This window comes from Acyrthosiphon pisum, chromosome X, assembly GCF_005508785.2.
Source record: "Acyrthosiphon pisum isolate AL4f chromosome X, pea_aphid_22Mar2018_4r6ur, whole genome shotgun sequence".
NCBI classification, from domain to species: Eukaryota; Metazoa; Arthropoda; class Insecta; order Hemiptera; family Aphididae; genus Acyrthosiphon; species Acyrthosiphon pisum.
Genome location: NC_042493.1, coordinates 113,543,004 through 113,563,764, shown reverse-complemented (window position 1 = coordinate 113,563,764; position 20,761 = coordinate 113,543,004). Strand labels below are relative to the sequence as shown.

The window sequence follows — 20,761 nt, the reverse complement described above, 5'->3', positions numbered from 1 at the left end:
TGACTGTTTTATCGAAGATTTTATGTCATCGATTCCTAATGACATAAGATTTCAAAAATATGCTGACTATTTAGTTGACACTTATATCTGTGAAGAGGCTAAATTTCCACCAATAATTTGGGCTTCGAATATTGCGTCACTAGGTCTCACTACTAATGCTTGCGAATCCTATCATTCACGTTTCAATTCCGAGTTCTATCACCCACATCCTACTATTTATCACTTTTTGGACGTACTGAAAGGATTTCAAACAGGAACTTTGATTAAAATTAAAAGTATACATCTTAAAAAGCGAAAATCTACTATCAACAAAAATCGTTTGGAAACTTTTCAACAAATATTTGAAGACTACAGACAAAATAAAATTGACAGAAAAGGCTTAGTTTCGTCTTTAAGCTATAAGTATAAAAAAAAGCTGAGTAAGCAGGTAGAAAGCTAGGTATTTTATTTCAAAAATTATATGTTTTATTTATTTATAATTATAATATGACTGATTTTTATATTATGTTTTATTACTAAACGAAAATGTACTTATTTAATATAGAATATGGAGTTTGTTTTACTTGTATACATTTATTTATAATTATAATATGACTGATTTATAAATACGACTATTTAGTATTAGTGGCGCAAAATACAATTTTAATAAAGTGAAAAATGGCGCAAATTACAATTTTTTTAGGTACACGATGGCGCAGATTACATATTGCCTTTTTATTTAGTTTTATTTGGTGCAAATTACAAACTTTAATAGTGGCGCAAATTACCAAAATAAATTTTTGGATGTGGCGCAAATGACATATATTTTTTTTTTCTCTTTGAACCGATGGCGCCGCTGGAATTTGCTTTCGCATTACTTCCGCGGCGCAAAACTTGTGTATCTAAAAATATATATCTTAACCTAGTTTTTAGGTTCAAATCGTAGCGATGAATTTCAGGGCTTGCAAACGTTATAATAACGTAATGATTATAACGTTATATTTGACAAAAAACGATTGAAATTTGTAAACGTAATTACAATGGAAAGCGATAATCAAAAAAATTAAATATCGTAATACAAAACATAACGATTAACAAAATATGTTATATAACATTAAACAAAACATAATGCAAAATGTAATTTATAGAATATCATTAAACGAAAAATAACACGAAACGTAATTCATAGAATATTACGAACGAAAAATAACGCAAAACAAAATATTTTATAATCTATTTGTTTAAAAGGTCTATTGGTTTCGTAGAAACATTTATTTCATTCAAACAATTGTTTATATTATATTCCGTATCCGGACCATTACCTACCCGCATTAGTTTATTTTTAAATTTAATAGGTATTAAACTACTAACACTATTTTAAATAGCGATAAACACAAAACTTCTATAACGTTTTAGTTCTAAATAAGGATAAACTCAAAAATTGTGTATCGTTTTAATTGTAAATAACGTAAAACAAAATTTTTTTTTCAAATGAAAGCCTTGATGAATTTATTGTGTTTATAATTATGTGTGTTTTTATGTCCGTCTGTCATCAACATCTTAGGTAGTTAGTAAAAATGTTTTAATTTTCGACATCAGTGTCCTTTCTGATAGAAAAGTGAATCTAGTTAGTAGTTTAGTACTTTTGAGAGATTAAATTCCCAATAGTTTTAGAAAGCGTCGGGAAAACCGAAAAATAAAAAAAAAAGTGAACAAAAATGGTAATTTTAACGCAAAAGGAATTTTTGAAAATATTTTATTTTTTTGGTGTAACTCAAAAATTAATAAGTAATAACCATAGACACATGACATGTTCACCAAATATTTATAATAGAATTTTCCATATAATACAGGGTGGACCACGAGAATATGGACAAAAATAAACAGTTTTTTTCTCAACGTTGAATGTGAGTAGGAATGTCTAGATAAGCTCATTCGATCCTTCAGATAATGCCGTTTCGTTGTCACTATGGCGTAGTGTAGTTCACCGTGTGTGGTGTGTTTGCGTACGATGCGTTTGGGAAAAAGAACGAAGCAGTAGTTAAGGTGCAGCACGCATTCAGCTAGACTTAACTTCAGCGTCGGACGTCACGGTGCTTCTCTCAATGGAAAACAATTATGAGGTGAGTAGATAGTTTTCGAATAGGGACAGTCAATAAAAAAAAAACCAAATTAACCCAATTATACTGTAACAACTCCCGAGAATACGGGGTCTTGCTGTCTGAACGCGCGTTTCATCTTAACTAACGATTTATTATTTTTCACTAAAATTTTCAATAACATTTTTTCACAATTTAGATTTTCACATTGTAATTTAATGAATTTTCATCAATCGATTTTTGAAATTTTGTTGTAATTCAAAAACGAATAACCATGACTCTTTAAGTTTTACTAAATGTTAAAATACAATTTTTCATACATGGTAACATTTTCAAACTATTTTGACTCTTTGTTATGTACCTAGCTAAAATAATATAATACCTAAGTTCAATTTTTTTTTTGTTCGATTTTTAATAAAAAAAAAGTTTTTATGTTCTTCTAGATTAAAACCAGTTTTGAAATTCTAGTTTAAATCAAAACCGTATCTTTCGCACGATAGGTTATAATAAATTAAAACATATTAACACTTAGAAGCCCGTTGCATAAACGACTGATTGATTCTCAGGCCTCAGCCTTCCAGAGACGGACATTCAGGTCATCACGGAATGCTGAAATTATTATTGAAGTTATACGCAGTTTAAAGAATGCATATTGCCTAAAGTAACGTTACCCTAAAGTAAGAACTGGGTTACCCCAGTACCGCCACGGAAAAATTAATTTTCCCGAGTTTGGGGAGGTGTACAAATGTTTTAATTAGGATTACAAATGTGTACAAATGAAATAACAATCGATAGGATACTATTTGACTTTGATTTTTAGTTTGGTGGTACTGGGGTAACGGACCTCCATAGAGGAACGTTTCAAGTTGTTACAAGAACCGTCAGGATTACAATGAATAAAGTACTTCTAAATGCACGAAATGTCGAAATACTCCTCTGTTGAACACATCTCATTCAATGTTGTCTTGGTTAGTTTCACATTCGTTAAATCTTTAGCACATTGTATATCACTTAACCCATGCCTGAAATAATAATTTATGTTATATGTATAAGTATTTTATGGTTCTACTTTAGGCAATATGCGTTCTTTAAACTACTCGTAACTTAAATAATAATTTCAGCATTCCGTGATGACCTGAATGTCTGTCTCTGGAAGGCTGAGGTCTGAGAATCAATCTGTTTTCCATGCAACGGGCTTCTAAGTGTTAAAATGTTTTAATTTATTATAACCTATCGTGCGAAGGATAAGGTTTTTCAATTGCTTGACAATTATTGAATTTCTTCATTTACTTCACGGATTTTGAAATTTAAATACCAGTTTGCTGATTTTATATCCTAAAGCTATACAATAAGCACCATACACGCCATTTAATCGTTGCAACCAATTTGTTTTAAAAATATTTAAACTGAAGTATACTCTGTTATTAATACCTCGTTCTCCCAAAACAAGAATATAACGATCTTGAGGCTCACGGGGATCTTTTAATCCTCTACAACATGATGATAAGAATATCACCATACAAATCAGTTAGTCGTATAATTATCGGGGTACTCATTCTGCTAATGATAAACTGTAATAATTTAACAAAATGAATAATTATGAAATATAACTGTAACTTAATTTATTTTACATTTTTAAAGTTGGAATATTGATGACATTAAAATATATCTACATAATTAAGTAAGGAGAAAATTGTATATTAAATAACCAAGAATAACGATTTTAGTTATTTTGTTGTAAATGTATAATATTAATTCAACTTACCGGCTACTGTATTAATAATAAATATAATATAAAATATCCACACTGACAAATCGTCACCGCTTACAATCGTTTTTCATATACAATGATATTATATTATTGAATTAAAATTTAATACTATCCATTATACAGTGACCCACTTTTAACTCACTGTATAGCAGAGCGATATTCACTATTACCCACCTTTTTTTAATAATAATTAGGGTTCGGATTTAAAAGCAATGAAATAAGTAAAAAGCATTTAATTTATATAGAAAAGCAGTGTTGGGAAATATCTAGATAAAAATTATTACAGTCATCTTTATCTTTATCTTGATAATTGATTAGTTATCTATTCCCAACATTGTAGAAAAGTAATTACAACAAAAAAATTACTAAAAAATTAATAGTTTGTATATTGTATATTTAACTTATGTATATTAAAAAAAAAATTATTATCATGTACTTAGATAAGCTGTCTTCAGTAAAACGTTGATGGTTCAGGCTTAAAATATTTTGTACATGATGTAATCGGGGCGGACTGACGAACAATTTCTAATCTATAGTAAGTATATACATATTATTATCATATTTTAATCTATAGATAGGTAGACAGTTATTTTATAGACATTAAATCGACTTTAAATTTGCCTTCAAATCCTAACGTTATTAATAATTAAAAATTAATTGCGGCTGTTCTGTGTTCAGTTTTAAATATTAAATAATAATATGTCATTCTTATAGTGTGCGCAACTCAGCTTCGTCGAGAAAAAATAGGCAAGCTCAATAGAAAACTAATCATTTTAACTTGGCAAAAGTCTCATATAATGTCCCATTAGAATATAAAAATCTAATAATAATTTCAGAGGGACATGAATAATAATTTAACAATGATCTCAACACAATAATTTGTTACTATGGTATTGTGGGCTGTATGGTGGATACTTCTAAATTAATCAAAAATAAAAATTTCGTAGGTGCAAATAAATAAATATCAGGCCACAAATATTGTGGCCGACGTAGGGCTCTTAATAAAATATGAAATAATAGTTCAAATGACAATAATAAATAATATTAATAAAAACCGTGATATGTACGACGTTGGTCTGTTGGTCGACAATGACGGTGTTCCGTAGTGACGGTGAAGAGTGACGATAAGAGTTAATGACCTGACATGGCCTGCTTGACTGCCTATAATAAACACGGTGCACATTTAATTTTTCGCAGTACACGTTTTTATTTTTCATAAACACGTAGCTAGGCTAAAAATCTTTAAAAAATTCAAATAAAAAAAATATTAAAATTACTTATTCACACTAAAAAATGACCCTTAGGGTGATGAATTCATAGGGCAGAACAAAAAAATCACCGGATTGTTCTGAAAACTGGTATACATGGATTATGGAGTACTCTAATTTTGGGAAAAATATTGAAAAATTTTTAATTTGTTTTGCATGGTTGGAAAAGTGGTGGGAAAATAGTTTCCTTTTGCCCCTTTACGACCATGGGATATATTGACTAACTGAGTCATAATCATAATCATAATTTATAATGATATGATTTTGTAACCATTATAAGTACAGTTTATTCAAGCATCTAATTCATTGAGCCGTAGTGTTGCTGACGATATTATATTATATTCCGGCAAAGTTCAGTTCTTAGTGAATAATTATTATACAAAATTGTTTTGTGCTCAATTATCGAAATAGAATATATTTAATATTTTTTTTGTTTATTCGTTTCGTGTTTTTGGATCACATATTTAAAATATTTTGTTATTATCGTACGGCGGACTACGTACGTGATGTGGAAAAAAATGTACTGTAAAAAATGGGAAGGCGATAATTCAGAACATTCGAAGTCAAATAAACAAAACGACCCTATTGATTTATCTTGTAAGTCGACAAACAATTCGATTCGGCATTTGGCGACCATCGACGATAAACAAAATTCTCACAAATCGCCCTCGCCAAGGCACGATAAATAATATGGTCCGCATGATAGAAAATCGTCCTTTAAATACGGTACCTACCGTCGCACAGACGTTTTTATTAAGTATTAAATAATTAATTTGTTTTTTTTTTTTAAATTTATCGTCTCTGTACCTCTCTCTCTCTCTCTATATATATATATATATATATATATATATATATGTACACGAATTGTAACGTGTTATTAGAATATAATATACAGACTGTAATACATGTTTTGCTAGGTATTTTAATTTTAACAAATGGTAATTACATAATAATTAGGCACGTATATTATCTTATATGTTATTACTACGAACACACATTTAATATAAAATATAAATATACATTACTTTATAGACAAAATTAAAAAATATCTTTAAAAATAATTTAACTATTATTCATAATATGTATATAATGTAATATTAATATGCACACATATAGTACATATATAAATATCTTTAAAATATTGAAACAAAAATAACCTATTATCTTTTACAACTCTTAAATTGAGCTTAAGAATTAAATGAAAAAAATAATGGAATCAATTGAAAAATACTAAAAGTAAATTAGTGCTTTCTGTAGTGGTACATTTCCTTTTTAAACAATTGCTTGCTTGAACAATCTTGCAAATTGACAATGCAATCCACATTACTTTTTCAAGTTTTAAGCATACCTAGATGATTATGGGAATTATACATTTAAAATTTTAAATTCATGTTGGTTAATGTATGGTAAAAAAATTATTTAAAAGAACTGAAGGTTTACGATTTACCATCATTTACCATAGAATCTAAAATACAATTAAATGCAAAAGTAAAACCTTTATTAATATTAAGCTCCCCAAAGAAATCACAATGGTTATGATAAAATATACCTATATCCGGCTACATATGTAGATTAAATTAATTGTAATAATATATTTATAATTTGTATGTAATTTTTTTATAAATAGATACAAATTACTCTATATTAGTGTTAACCTATTAATATAAAATAAATAAATAATTTTGTTTTAGATTCTGATTGGAGCGATGAGTGTACCTATTGGTTTTACCATGATGTGTTTTTTTTTGTGTGTCTCTGTTACCACTGTTTTGGGCAGTAAAACTGCTTCAATTTTCTTCAACAGTACCTCGTTCGATTGAAAAGTGAATCTAGTTGGTGGAGGTCAAAATTAAACAGTTTTCAATGGTGCCGAGAAAAACAACATCATCATGTTGTCAACATGAAAATTAAGGGAAAACGGAATTTTTACGCAAATTCGGGTTTCAGCCATATCGTTTAGTGTAATTCGAAAAAAAAAGAATGAATATACATGACATTTTCACTGGTTGTTTGTATTTTAATTTTCTATACACGATAAAATTTTCAAAATATTTTGATTAGTTTTGAACTATTTACGGACATTGTAGGATTTCAATTTTTAGTATTTTTTTTCTATAAATGTCAATAAAATTTTATTTATGTGGTAAAAAAGCATGAAAATTTTATGCAAAGCTCCTGATATATTGTTACGATAGTAGTTGAAATATATTGAAAATACATATGCTTAATTTTTTTTGTTCATAATCATTTAAAATTTGAATGTTGACAAAAATTATCAAATTTAAAATTTAATAATTATTTTGTAGTTAAAACTTATAAAATGTAAAAGTTTTACATGTAGCTAATGATTGAAAATATTAAACAATCTTTCACGTAAATAGGTCATATATAAATTACTTTATTCACAATAATATCATCAAAATATATATAGTTAATAATATCATATCATTACAACAGACCGACACCTACTTGCCCACATTTTTATTTTACAGTAAATATTATATTATTATTATTAATAAATAGTAGGTAATTTATAGAAAAAAAATACTGCACAAAAAATAATTTGTTTGTATTTGTGGTTCAAATTGCCCGCCATTAGATGTAGTACAATTATCAACGGAAACGATAACGTTACGACATTTGAGAAAAACTCTTACGGGGTTTGGTATGGCCACACTGGCTACCTGTTGTCATTGGCACGTTTTTTCATGGCATATGAGCGTTGTGTTTTGTTGTCAGTTTTCGTTCCTTCGCGTTTCTAAATTATGATCGTATAATATTATGACGACTGGGACGGACAGCTGTCAAAAAGAAATACATATCGTTCACTTGGTCAACCGGGCCACCCGATAAGATGGCACGTACTATATTATCGTAATAATCATCATCAAATGCAATTTGTACAAGTATGTATTAATTATTTAGAATATAAGCGACTGTGTTTATAAACTAAAATTAAATTATATAGGCGGGTACCTACATGTTAAATAAAACAACCAGAACAAGGTCAACGTAAAGTACCTACTGGTCTGACAGTAGGAGTTTCTGCTACTGTAACTACTGCTGCCATAGTTACTCCGGTCCAAACTCCATTAAAATAATTTAAAAAACAACAGCAGCAACAACCACAAACACATCAAGAAAGCGCTAACAAAATGAAAATATACAGGTGTGGCTCTTGTGCATGCCAATCGAAAGAGATTGGGCATGTTCGGTAAGTACCTACATTATTTAATATTATTTTAAAGTTATTATTAATATTTTTATTTTAGATTTCACGTGCGCTCTCATACGAACAAAAAGGAGCCTGAAAAACCTATTCTTAAACACCGAGTGGGTAAAGCATTAACTCCGGTAAGAATAAGAAAAAAATATGCTTATAATTAATATACTATATTAATTTAGTATAAGACAAATTAATATTATTGCGGTACATAAAATTTAGTTAACACTTTCATTACTACTTTTTCCCTTATAATATAATATGTCAATACTGTTAACTACACTAAATTGTATTTTGCATCATTGACCATGTTACTGTGTTACAAAGACAAATATTCATTATAAATATCCATTTTTTTTCCATAAGATCATATTTTAAAAATAAATATTATAGTATTAATGTTTTTATTTATTGACTTTTAAGAGAATGTCTGCGTATTTGTTTTTCTCCCTGACACCCGCAATATAACAAATTTTGTGTTCAAAATAATGATCATAATCAAATTAATTTCTAAAATTAGAGGGAAATGACCTCTTATAATGTTTGAAGGTAAGATTATTATCTAGGGCATCTCATATGATTTTTATTATATTTTAATTTTAAAACGCGCTATGTGTATTTTAAAATTGTAAATTGTTTGTACAACCTTCAATATTTATAACTTGATATAAAATTAAAATATTATAAAAAGCTTAAATGATCATCTTACCTTCAAATTTTTTATGTTGTAATTTCACTTTAATTATGGAAATTAATATGATGATGATCATTATTGTAAACGTGAATTTGCTATGTTGCTTGTGGGTGATTGTGAAAAAAATGGGCGGACATCATTTAAATTGTAAAAGAATATCTTTCAATATTCATTTTAAGTAGGTAACTCATTTACTATTATTATAAATGTAGTTAATTATATGAGACAGAATTTTGATTTGATCTCTTAATTTATATAAATATAATTATATTGAATATTTAATTTAATTTAGCTACCGCAACAGAAGATAGGATTGTACAGATGTGAAGTATGTTCAAATATATTTGATAGTCAAAATAATTGTCTTGAGCATGTTAAAAAATACTATAATCAGCAAATTGCTCCCATCAAGAAACTTCAGATGGTATTGAGAAAGATGTTGATGAAGACAAGGCAAATGTGGAAGACAAAATGGAAGACTTGGACATTTTAGCCATTTTAGATACACAAAACAAATATTAAGATTTATACAACTAATATAATAGACAATAGTTAGTAATCAATTTTAAATTTATAATCTCCCATTTCATAATTTAAAAATTATTATTCCATTAAGATTTTCTTTTAATAACTTTTAAGGGGCATACATTAGGAGACTGTATTATTTATTAAAATATTAGAAGTTCAACCACGGCAAAAAATAATAAAATCCAAAAAAAATTTACATAATAAGTAGGTAGTATCAAACCAATTAATTAGTATTCATGAAGCCATAAGTTCATTACATTCTTTATATAGACACGTTCATATGCATAACATATGCATGAATATTTGTCATATTTTTCCATAGTAATAATCTTAGCTTAATCAATAATTCTATTAGAAAACATTAAACTACATTAGAGTATAGTTTAAAAATTAAAATAAAAAAAAAAAAAATTTCTTCTTAGTATTTAGTTTAGTTCTAAATCTTTATTATTATTTTCAAAATCCATAGGTTAGCTTAGTATACTGAAGAATATTCTCAATGTTATAATGTTTGTTGATGAATTGTAAGGATTTAGCTTCATTCTTGATATTTAAGTACCTAAATATTTATTAGTATTAAATGAATTAATTAATATTCATGCAGGTTGTATACAGAGATATATTATTTATTAAAACAAGTTCAGATTAGTTACTGAATAGTATTCTCCAAGTTATGATATTTGTAAGCTTTTAGGTTCATCCTTGATATTAAAATATTTATTAGTATGAAAAAAAAAAATCAAAAAAAAAATCATTAATTAGTGTCTAGTGTAGTTTTTTCATTCTTGATATTTAAGTAAATAATTATTAGTATTAAATGAATTCATTAGTATTCATGAAAGCATAAATTCACCATATTAATTATAAACACAAGTTCAGGAGCATAAAATATGCATGAATCTTTGTCATAGTTTTATTATTCTTAACTTAATCATTAATTTTATTAGTTAACATTAAATTACATTAGTTATTAATTTTATTTATTACATTCTAAATCTGTAGGTTAGCTCACTATACTGAATAATATTCTTCAAGTTATGTGGTTTGTTCATTATTTGTAAGCTTTTATCTTTATCCTTGATATTTAAGTAAATATTTATTAGTATTAAATGAATTCATTCGTATTCATGAAGGCACAAAGTCATTATATTAATTTTAAAGACAAGTTCAGAGGCATAAAATATGCATCAATCTTTGTCATAGTTTTAACAATACTAGCTTAATCTTTATTTTATTACTTTAGTACTCTAACGGTAGTAAAGTAATAAAAATTAAGTACAAAAAAATATTTTGAAAAAAGAATAAAAAAAAATTTAAAATATTAATCCATAATTTTAGGAGGAAACATTAAATTACATTACTTCTTAATTTTATTAATTATTTTCAAATTGTGTGGGTTAGATTAGTTACTGAATAGTATGCTCAAAGTTATAATGTTCATTCATTATTTGTAAGCTTTTATCTTTATCCTTGATATTTATGTAAATTTTTATTAGTATTAAATGAATTCATTCGTATTCATGAAGGCATAAAGTCATTATATTAATTTTAAAGACAAGTTCAGAGGCATAAAATATGCATCAATATTTGTCATAGTTTTAACAATATTAGCTTAATCAATTATTTTAGGATGTAACATTAAAGTACATGGAGCACTATTACTTTTAAGACAAATTCAAACGCATTTAAATATGCATGAATCTTTGTCCTAGTTTTAATAATCTTAGCTTAATCAACAATTTCATTATGAAACATTAAATTAAATTAGCGTACAGTACTAGAGTGCTAAGTTATGATATTTGTAAGCTTTTAGGTTCATCCTTGATATTAAAATATTTATTAGTATAAAAAAAAAAAAAAATCAAAAAAAAATCATTAATTAGTGTCTAGTGTAGTTTTTTCATTTTTGATATTTAAGTAAATATTTATTAGTATTAAATGAATTCATTCGTATTCATGAAGGCATAAAGTCATTATATTAATTTTAAAGACAAGTTCAGAGGCATAAAATATGCATCAATATTTGTCATAGTTTTAACAATATTAGCTTAATCGTTAATTTTATTACTTTAGTACTCTAACAGTACTAAACTAATAACAATTAATTACAAAAAAATATTTTTAAAAAAGAATAAAAAAGAATTTAAAATATTAATCCATAATTTTAGGAGGAAACATTAAATTACATTACTTCTTAATTTTATTAATTATTTTCAAATTGTGTGGGTTAGATTAGTTACTGAATAGTATTCCCAAGTTATGATATTTGTAAGCTTTTAGGTTCATCCTTGATATTAAAATATTTATTAGTATTAAAAAAAAAAAAAAAAATCAAAAAAAAAATCATTAATTAGTGTCTAGTGTAGTTTTTTCATTCTTGATATTTAAGTAAATATTTATTAGTATTAAATGAATTCATTAGTATTCATGAAAGCATAAAGTCACCGTATTAATTATAAACACAAGTTCAGGAGCATAAAATATGCATGAATCTTTGTCATAGTTTTATTATTCTTAACTTAATCATTAGTTTTATTAGTTATCATTAAATTAAATTAGTGTACAGTACTAGAGTAATAAAAATTAAATACGTAATAATATAAAAAAAAAATTAAAAAAAGAATATTCTTATTAGTTAAATAAATTATTTTTTGTTTATTATTTTCAAAATGTGTAGGTTAGCTTAGTATACTGAATAGTATTCTCCAAGTAATATTTGTTCATTATTTGTAAGTTATTAGCTTGAGCCTTAATATTTAAGTAAATATTTATTAGTATTAAATGAATTAATTAATATTCATGAAGATTGTATGGGTGAATTCACATTATTTATAAGACAAGTTCAGAGGCATAAAATATGCATGAATCTTTGTCATAGTTTTAATAATCTTAGCTTAATCAATAATTGTATTAGATAACATTAAATTACATTAGTGTACAGTACTAAAGTACTAAAAATTAAAAACGTAGTAATAAAAAAAAAAATGTATTATTAGTATCTAGATTAGTTCTTAATTTGTACTTATTATTTTATTGTTGTAAAATTTATTGTAAAATTAAAATTTATATGTAATGTGTAAAAAAAATTCAAAACTGAAATTAAGAATATATGAAATTTATATGTTAGTAATTAATTATTTTTGTTCATCATTTTAAATGTATTATAAGTTTTTATCAAGGTGTATAATTAATTTATTGTAATTATGTACTCAAGGTGACTTAATAGAGTTTTACATACATAACCTCTGTATACATGTCTTAGTTATAGTTTTTATAATATCATTTCTTTTTTTTAATTTAATTTAAATAAAATAAAATTGATTAGAAAATCCCACATTTTTCAGTTTAAGAAAACATTATTCAACATAAGGCAAATTTAAAAATATATTTTTAACAGGCTAGTTTAGGACTTGTAAACAAATAATAATATTTAGTAGTTTGTAATATTATAGTATACATATTTATACATCTTAATCACATTTCTTAAATATACTTCACTTTAATATTTTGAAATAAATTGTTTTCGTTATATGACATTGTGTTTGTATTCTAAATGAAAATAAAATAATCAATAAAATACTGTTCATGATGGTCAGATGTTCGTGTAGATGTTTTGTAATCATAATTAACTGAAGAAATTCTACTGTTATACGCTTCATAGTTTATAGTCGCTTATATGCCTACCATTGGTTCGATAACAAAAAATAAACCAAATGGACAAGGTATGTGATGGTTATTACTCTTACAATCACTGTGCATCAATGTATTTTCCTGTTTTCCATCTTGATACCCAAAATCATCGTTAGTTGATAACACTTCTGTATACTTATGTGATGTTTGATAAATACAATGATGCAGAGTCATTAGGCAATGGTGGTTATGGTGGGAAGACTGTGCGCACGTTTCGTTGTCAAAAAAACAATTTCCATTAAATAATAGATGGTGAAATTGAACAAATATACTTAAATATAATATAGACTTATGAATGCAATATTATAGATTCGAAATGATTTTAGTTAAGTACAATACAAATCTAATGGCCAATGGATTAATGAAAAGGTACCAATTAAATACATTTTAAAAAGTTATATTTAGTCATTATGAGCTTATTATGTGAAACACAGAACATTTCGCAGATTTTTATGCGATAATGGCTTAAATTATATTTTAAATGTTCCCACCTTTATTTATGTATTTTCTCTTAATGGAAAAGGTATTTACTTCTTCTATCATGTATTCTTCTTAATGTATTTTTATCTTAAATGTTTCACTATTTAATAAAATCATTTAAACAATCTGCCATCTTTAAGCACGTGCTTGTGGTGGTGGTAAACAGTTATATAATATAATAATTAGTATGAACAATTTAATTATAAATAAGAAAAGCGGACAAGAACTGAATAATCAATCTATACAATTAGAATACTTATAAACTAAATTTAAATTACAACAGTTAAATATAATCTGAAATCTTTCAAGTATTAAAAATAACCAAATCTGAATTTCTTTTTCATTTCTATAGTTATACGATTGCCTTCTGTATAGAATATGTCCCTTCTTATATTTACTGGCGTTGAGTTGTAGTTTTTGGACCTAGATAATCTATGAATTTTTTACCAAACGCTTTTCTAAAATACTCCATTCTGACATCAAATTACCTATTTTCTCTTTTAATAACCTTATCGACATATCCAGAAAGGATTCAAAATTTTTAATTATATATACAATAGTTATTTTTTTATACACAGACTCAAATGGTAACACATCTAATATCTTAAAGTTTTCTTTAGTTGAACCAATAAAGTATTTTTACTTAAACATATACTAACAATTTTTCTTTGTAAAATTTGTAGTGGTCTAGACGGCATTTTGATTCAGTCAAAATTATCATTTTTACTATTATTTCATATTTGAAAAAGTATATTACAAAAATTATAAAGAAATTAGGTACCTAGTCAATTGATTGTTTTTATTTTTATAAGCAATTATTATTACAAATTACCCATTTCAAGTAAGTAAATATTATTTAGTAAGTATTATTACTTATATTTACAACCAGAGTAGGAATAAGTTTGTGCAGTCAGAAAAAATCATTAAAAAAAACCCTGGTATCGAGTGTATTGTTGTCATCTACACCAATCACCCGGGAAAGAGAAATTGGTTATACATCTAGCGTGACACTAGAACAATGTTCAAATACATATTTTTCAGGTTACTTGAGAAAAAAAATGTGTAGAAAAATTTAAGTGTAGATTATTGTAGTTGTGTTTATTTAATAAATTTGACCAAAATATATTAATCATTCAGAGAACAAAAAAATATAAACAAACGTGTGTACTTAACATAATATAAATATGTTTTTATACAAATGTTTGAACTTTGAATTATAGTAGGTACGTCGTAGGTAGGTATTATGTGTCTATATATCATTTTATTTAACTGTTAATTATTGTTCTTAAAATTAAAATGTAAGGAATTTAGGAACTGACAATTATTCAAGACACCGCCAGTGGTAATATTGCAATGATTGCAAAAAAAAAAAAATTGAATAAGTACTTGAAAATATAAATTATCTGCGAAATAAAATTAGATGGATTACCTTATAAAATCGAGGAAAAATTGCCTATGATTGTCGGGTCAAATATGCACTGTTGCGCTATCTATGGCCACGACGCTGTACTATCAAGATTTTCAAGGTAGACATTTTAGTTCAAGAGCGTTCAAAAAGTTACAAGCGATTCGTATCGGACTCAGACTTCGATACGAGCCGGTACGTAACTATTCTATACCGCTACGTATTATTCCATACCACAATTTAAGCATTGTTCTATTGTTCTTTATTGTTCTATGATTTAAGATACACAGGTTAAACATCGGCCTATAACGAATAGTGCTTTATGATGACCGATGAACCAACTAACTGAAACAGCTGAGACCCCCGATCACTAGCGCTCGTTGTGGTTTAAATATATTAAATATATGTATAATATCATAACGCCATAACAACTTACCACGGTTACCAGCTTTTTATACCAATAATACCTACAGTATATAATATTATTGAATCTATAAACTTGTCCTCTCGGTGCGCTAGTAGCATTGAACTATATAATAATTGGAGCGCTCACCACGCAGTGTGGCCCGAGCGAAGATGTTAAAAAGAGATAGCGTATATATTAGGAGTATCTATCCTTGTTTAACATACGGCGCCAATTGCCAAATCACAATTTAATTTTATATCGCTATTTATGCGGCTTGACGCTTGAATCATAATTATTAGACTACGAGATATTTATTTATAATATAAATATACGTATAAATACATATTATACAATGCATATTTGGATTAATTAGCATTAAATATTACCTGCATTCAGAAATTAAACTGTTCGCTTGATAAATTAATAACCAATTTATATTTTTTTACCAATAAAACTTGATATATTTAAATTATTTACTTATTTATTTATTTAATAAATGTAATATACAAAAACAGAATGAAATACAATTGTCCAAAATATGAAATACCTAACTATGTAATTACTTATCCATTCAATATTTATTAGTTTTTATAAAAAAAAATTAAATGTAATAATTAATAATATTATATAAAATATTTGCTGTAATGGGGGGGGGGGGACACTTAAGTTACTTAACTAAATATATTAATATAAAAAAAAAACAAATTAAATGTATGCTGTAGTTTTTAAATACAAATAAAATATTAATAAGTATAATATGTACACAAAAATCCAAAAAAAAATTATTTTGATGACTATGGCAGGAAATTTATTCCGTCCACAACACATTAATGGTTGAAAAAATCCGTTCTACTGCAGCATTTGTACCCGGAATTGCCAAAGAATATTCTACAATTTTTGATATGTTAGTTGTATCAATGTCATGAGCTTTAGTGTATTCAAATATTTCACACCACTTAACTTCTACTTTAGCTGAATTTTTAGGTGGTAGAGTGCGAGAAATTTGGCTACAAAACCACGGAGCTCGATCATTTGGATGCGCGAGCGAGTAGCGTTCTACCGGCGGCACGAGTATAGATTTAAAATAAGTTCTATTGAATACTGTGATACTAAAAATATCGTAGAATAAAAAAAAAAACAAATAAAAAAATTATAAATTAACAATAAAGAGAAAAACGGGATTATACGGAACGTATGGTCACCCTATGCGTGTTGGAAAATAATTTAGGCTCATATATAAAAATGTCAGGGAGTCACAGGCCCCCCTAGTTTTGTCACTGGTATATATGATACAAAACCTCCCCAAAATTGTATTCTATGTTCCACACTGCCTGGAAGGATTTGTATATTCTTCTGATGTATTTCCTGTAACATAAAATACAATTTAAATTTGATTGAAACAAAATAACACATTACTTCTTCCTCTTCACTCCTGATTTCTAGGTTTAGCACTGCCTCTGAGGATTTGTATCTTCATCCTGACATTTTTCCTGTGAAATAATAAACAATTTAAATTTGATTGAAACAAAATAATAATTTATTTCTTGTTTATCGCCCTACTCTCCCAACTATTTGGGGTCCTACACCTCCAAATAGCCCTGTTCTAATCTCTCCTTTACTCACACTTGCTATTTTCTTGCCATTATCTCGTCCATATTTTACTCTCTCTCTTCCTCATCCATCTTTCCTACTACATTTATTTACAATAAAACTTTATTTAAAATTATTATATAACAAATAGTAACATATCTAACATCTTTATTATAATTCAAGTTAAAAAATTAACACTTAAAATTATTTATTATACATTGATTATTGATATATCATACTGATTAAAAATATAAAATAATTGCTACTGTAATTTACATAATATATTGTATACCTAAACTTAAGCTTTAAACGTGATTAAATAAAATTAGTTTCGTTAATTTATGTCTTAGAGATGACTTTGGACCATGGTTTTTTTGTGTCAACTGTTTACACTGTGTATAAACTCTTAAGGTACAATAATATGATAATATAAATTTAATAATTTTCATTTCATGTGACTCTAAAGAAAAAGTATCAGTAATTGGATGTTCAGGCTTCAAATTTCTTATTTTAGATATAAAATGTAGTTGAACTTTTACTATAATTTCTTTTTTAAAATTATGTTCTTTCATATTTGCAGAATATGTTTGATAACATGTTTCACTAAATAATATAATATCAAAAATAAATGTTGAAACAAACTTCAGATTGCCACGTGTCTAAAAATTTGTAAAAGTTAAACAATCAGTTATTGGTGATAAGGAATAATTGTGGTCTTTTTGAAAAATATCTTGATTTAAAATTAAATCTTCACAAAATATACAAGGAAATTTATCAAGACATTTTTTTGCTGCATTTCCTGCTATATAATATAATATATTATTTTGATAATGACTGAATATATTATCATCTAGATACGAAATGAGGAAACTATTTCATCGGTTGATTCGTCACCAATCACTTTTTCATCAAAACTAGTACTTTTTTCATGGGAAAGTGTGAAAATCCCAAGAGATATTTGACAATCATCAGTATCCTCTTCTAACTCTTGACAGTTGGCATTTTTACTTGATGATACTGAATTTCTGTACAACATTTTACGAATACACCGTCTAAATTGTAAGGCGGAAGGATTATTGTTCCATCCCCCAGCTGACCTTATGCACGAAAATGTAATTTCCACATGATCTTGTGATGTCTTAAATGGTAGGAAGTAACTCAATGGACCATTCTCTTTTTTAAGTAAATCGAGAGCTAAATTTTTATAGCTCGTAATATTAATAAGGAAACCCAATGCAAATGTTTTTCGACGATGTTGTAAAATACTTTTCTCCTCACATTTTAATTGCAAAATATACGTGTTAGTATCATTTAGTATTTCTTCCCAAACATATTGATTACCCAGAGTCATAGGAGATTTAAACCCTTTGCCAAAAATATTTCTTGCATTCATAAGATCAAAGAGCCTATCAAAGATCCTAATAAATTGAATAGTGGCAGTAGCATTTTTAAAATTTTCATCATATGACTGTAAAAATTGCAATGCATCTGCTACACTGCTACTAAGAACCTGAACAGCTAATTGAACATTCATTTTCTTAGACTTATAGAATATATGTAAAGAAATTAGTTTATTAGCAAATTTTAAATTTTCTTTTTGCTGTATTTCATTAAGCTTTTTTATATATTCAAAGGAAATTTTACCTTCAGAATGCGATAAACTTAGTTCAGCCATACAGTTACGACATATTTTCATTAGATGACATGGATCTACAATACAATGGATGTTAATATGAGGGATGTCTGGATGAGTAAATGAAGATTTCAAATTTGAAGGATCTAAACGGCAACCTAAATTTTCATAAGTTTTTAAATGTGTGCTTGTTCCATCACTAGTTAAAGATCTAACTATAATTCCAGCTTCTAAAGGGCTGAAATTAGCAAGTACCAATTGACTCTGTACAGTTGCATTAATTTTATTAATAAAGAAATATGCTACAGGACACTTGAATTTCTTACTCAGACTACTAATAATGAATACTAAAGATTCTTTAGCTAACTCTTCAGTATCCGTATGAGCAATACCACCAAGATCACAGTAGCAATAAACTTTACCACTTTGATCTGGCCAAAATCCATCTCTAATAGACATAGCATCATAAATTAAAGCAACATCTGTAACATGTGAAAATGCAGATGTTTTAGTTTTAAGTTTGTGTTTAAAATACTCTATGACTTCACATAAAACACCAGGATTGCAGTGTCTGGTTGCCAACCACCTACAAATTGTGGAGGGATCAGGTAGTGTACTCCTCTGGCGTATAAAATCATAAGCTCGGGGAGAATAAAAATGTAACATTAAGAAAAATTTACGAATTTCCCAGAGAATGACTTGTGGTTTGTTTGATTTTTAACATTTGCAATTTTATTTTGAAATAATATGAACGTTAGTAAAAAATTGGTTTTTAATAATACCTTCTACAATTTATTCAATTAAATTATTTTTCTTAATAAATGTATCGTTTCTCCCATATTACTTACTCGATTATTTCTTCTTATAAGTTTTTGTTGGAGAATTTTCTTTTCTCTACGTAAATCCTGTACCTATTGTTTTATCTAATTCTTCGCCAGTTAGTTTTGTTTGGACCCCAACATCAACAAACATACTTTTGGAAACAACTGAAGCATTTGCGCTACTCTGAGCTTGTTCTAATTCATCCTATACAAATATTTATCAATATAATATTTTATATTATGAAAAGAAATTTTAGTAAATATGTAAATAGCAACATAAATTATATTGTTTAAAAATTTAAAAAAATATGTTAATTTTTTTTAATTTGGAATTTTAAATAATATTATTTTATGTTTATTACTTGAAGGTCTAAATCATCCCTAGAATTATTATATAATGATATTTATTATTTATGAAGAAAAAATAACAAATGTTCAATGAGATTTTATAATATCAATGTAATTTGTTTTATATTGTTTATATTATTTAATAATTATTAATAATGTATTGTTTTTTATTATCCAATAAAAAACTATTATTATCATATCAAGTAAATTAAAAACAATTCTTACTTGAATTTCCACCGATCGCTGCAGAATTCATCTTTCTTTCACCTTTGGCAATAAATGATCAGGGAAATCGAAGATAGTTGGCACAGCACATTTTTTCAAAACCAACTTCCCACTTACAACAGCTTTATTATAGTCATTCTCATTGAAATGTAGACTACATAAAAATGAACTACCGTTTGGTTTGAAATTGGTCCGTCTGACAGCATGTATCCATTTTTTTAATCTCTCACTATCATTAAGTGGAAACCTTGGAGATAAATATACATAGTTAAATAATTTATATAATTATATAGGGACCTATAATTTAAATTAATAGTACAACAAATATAATTACTAGATAATCAACCACAATTAACATTAATACTAACTTGTGAAATATTAATTCACTTTTGACATCACTTGAACTGGAACAGTTAAATGCACTACAAAAATTCACCATTTTCTAAGTGTACCTGTAGACTAGAATATAAAATATTAACAAACACGTCAATTCAAGCAGAAAGAGCAAAAAGCTGAAATTGACGGACGTCGATCACAATATTCACAATATATTTTATGCCGGTAAACATTTAAAATGAATACGGTACGACGTATTATCAAT

At 26.7% G+C, this 20,761-nt stretch overlaps 2 protein-coding genes across 2 annotated transcripts in view; one reads left to right on the top strand and one right to left on the bottom strand.

The window, feature by feature from the left end:
* The window catches only part of LOC100571978, a 111,602-nt gene that overhangs the window by 41,703 nt on the left and 49,138 nt on the right, over positions 1-20,761 (bottom strand). The gene's annotated exons all lie outside the window — the stretch shown is intronic.
* Positions 8,095-9,593, top strand: LOC100572235 (insulinoma-associated protein 1-like). The gene is made up of 3 exons (XM_003240578.4): positions 8,095-8,331; positions 8,390-8,471; positions 9,327-9,593. The coding sequence occupies exons 1-3, from the start codon at positions 8,273-8,275 to the stop codon at positions 9,525-9,527; spliced, it is 342 nt and encodes a 113-aa protein (XP_003240626.1). The 5' UTR covers positions 8,095-8,272; the 3' UTR covers positions 9,528-9,593.

Coding starts and splice junctions, on each gene's coding strand:
- LOC100572235 (XM_003240578.4), top strand. CDS start 8,273: ATGAAAATATACAGGTGTGGCTCTTGTGCATGCCAATCGAAAGAGATT. Junction 8,332..8,389: donor AAAGAGATTGGGCATGTTCG/GTAAGTACCTAC, acceptor TTTTTATTTTAG/ATTTCACGTGCGCTCTCATA. Junction 8,472..9,326: donor TGGGTAAAGCATTAACTCCG/GTAAGAATAAGA, acceptor AATTTAATTTAG/CTACCGCAACAGAAGATAGG.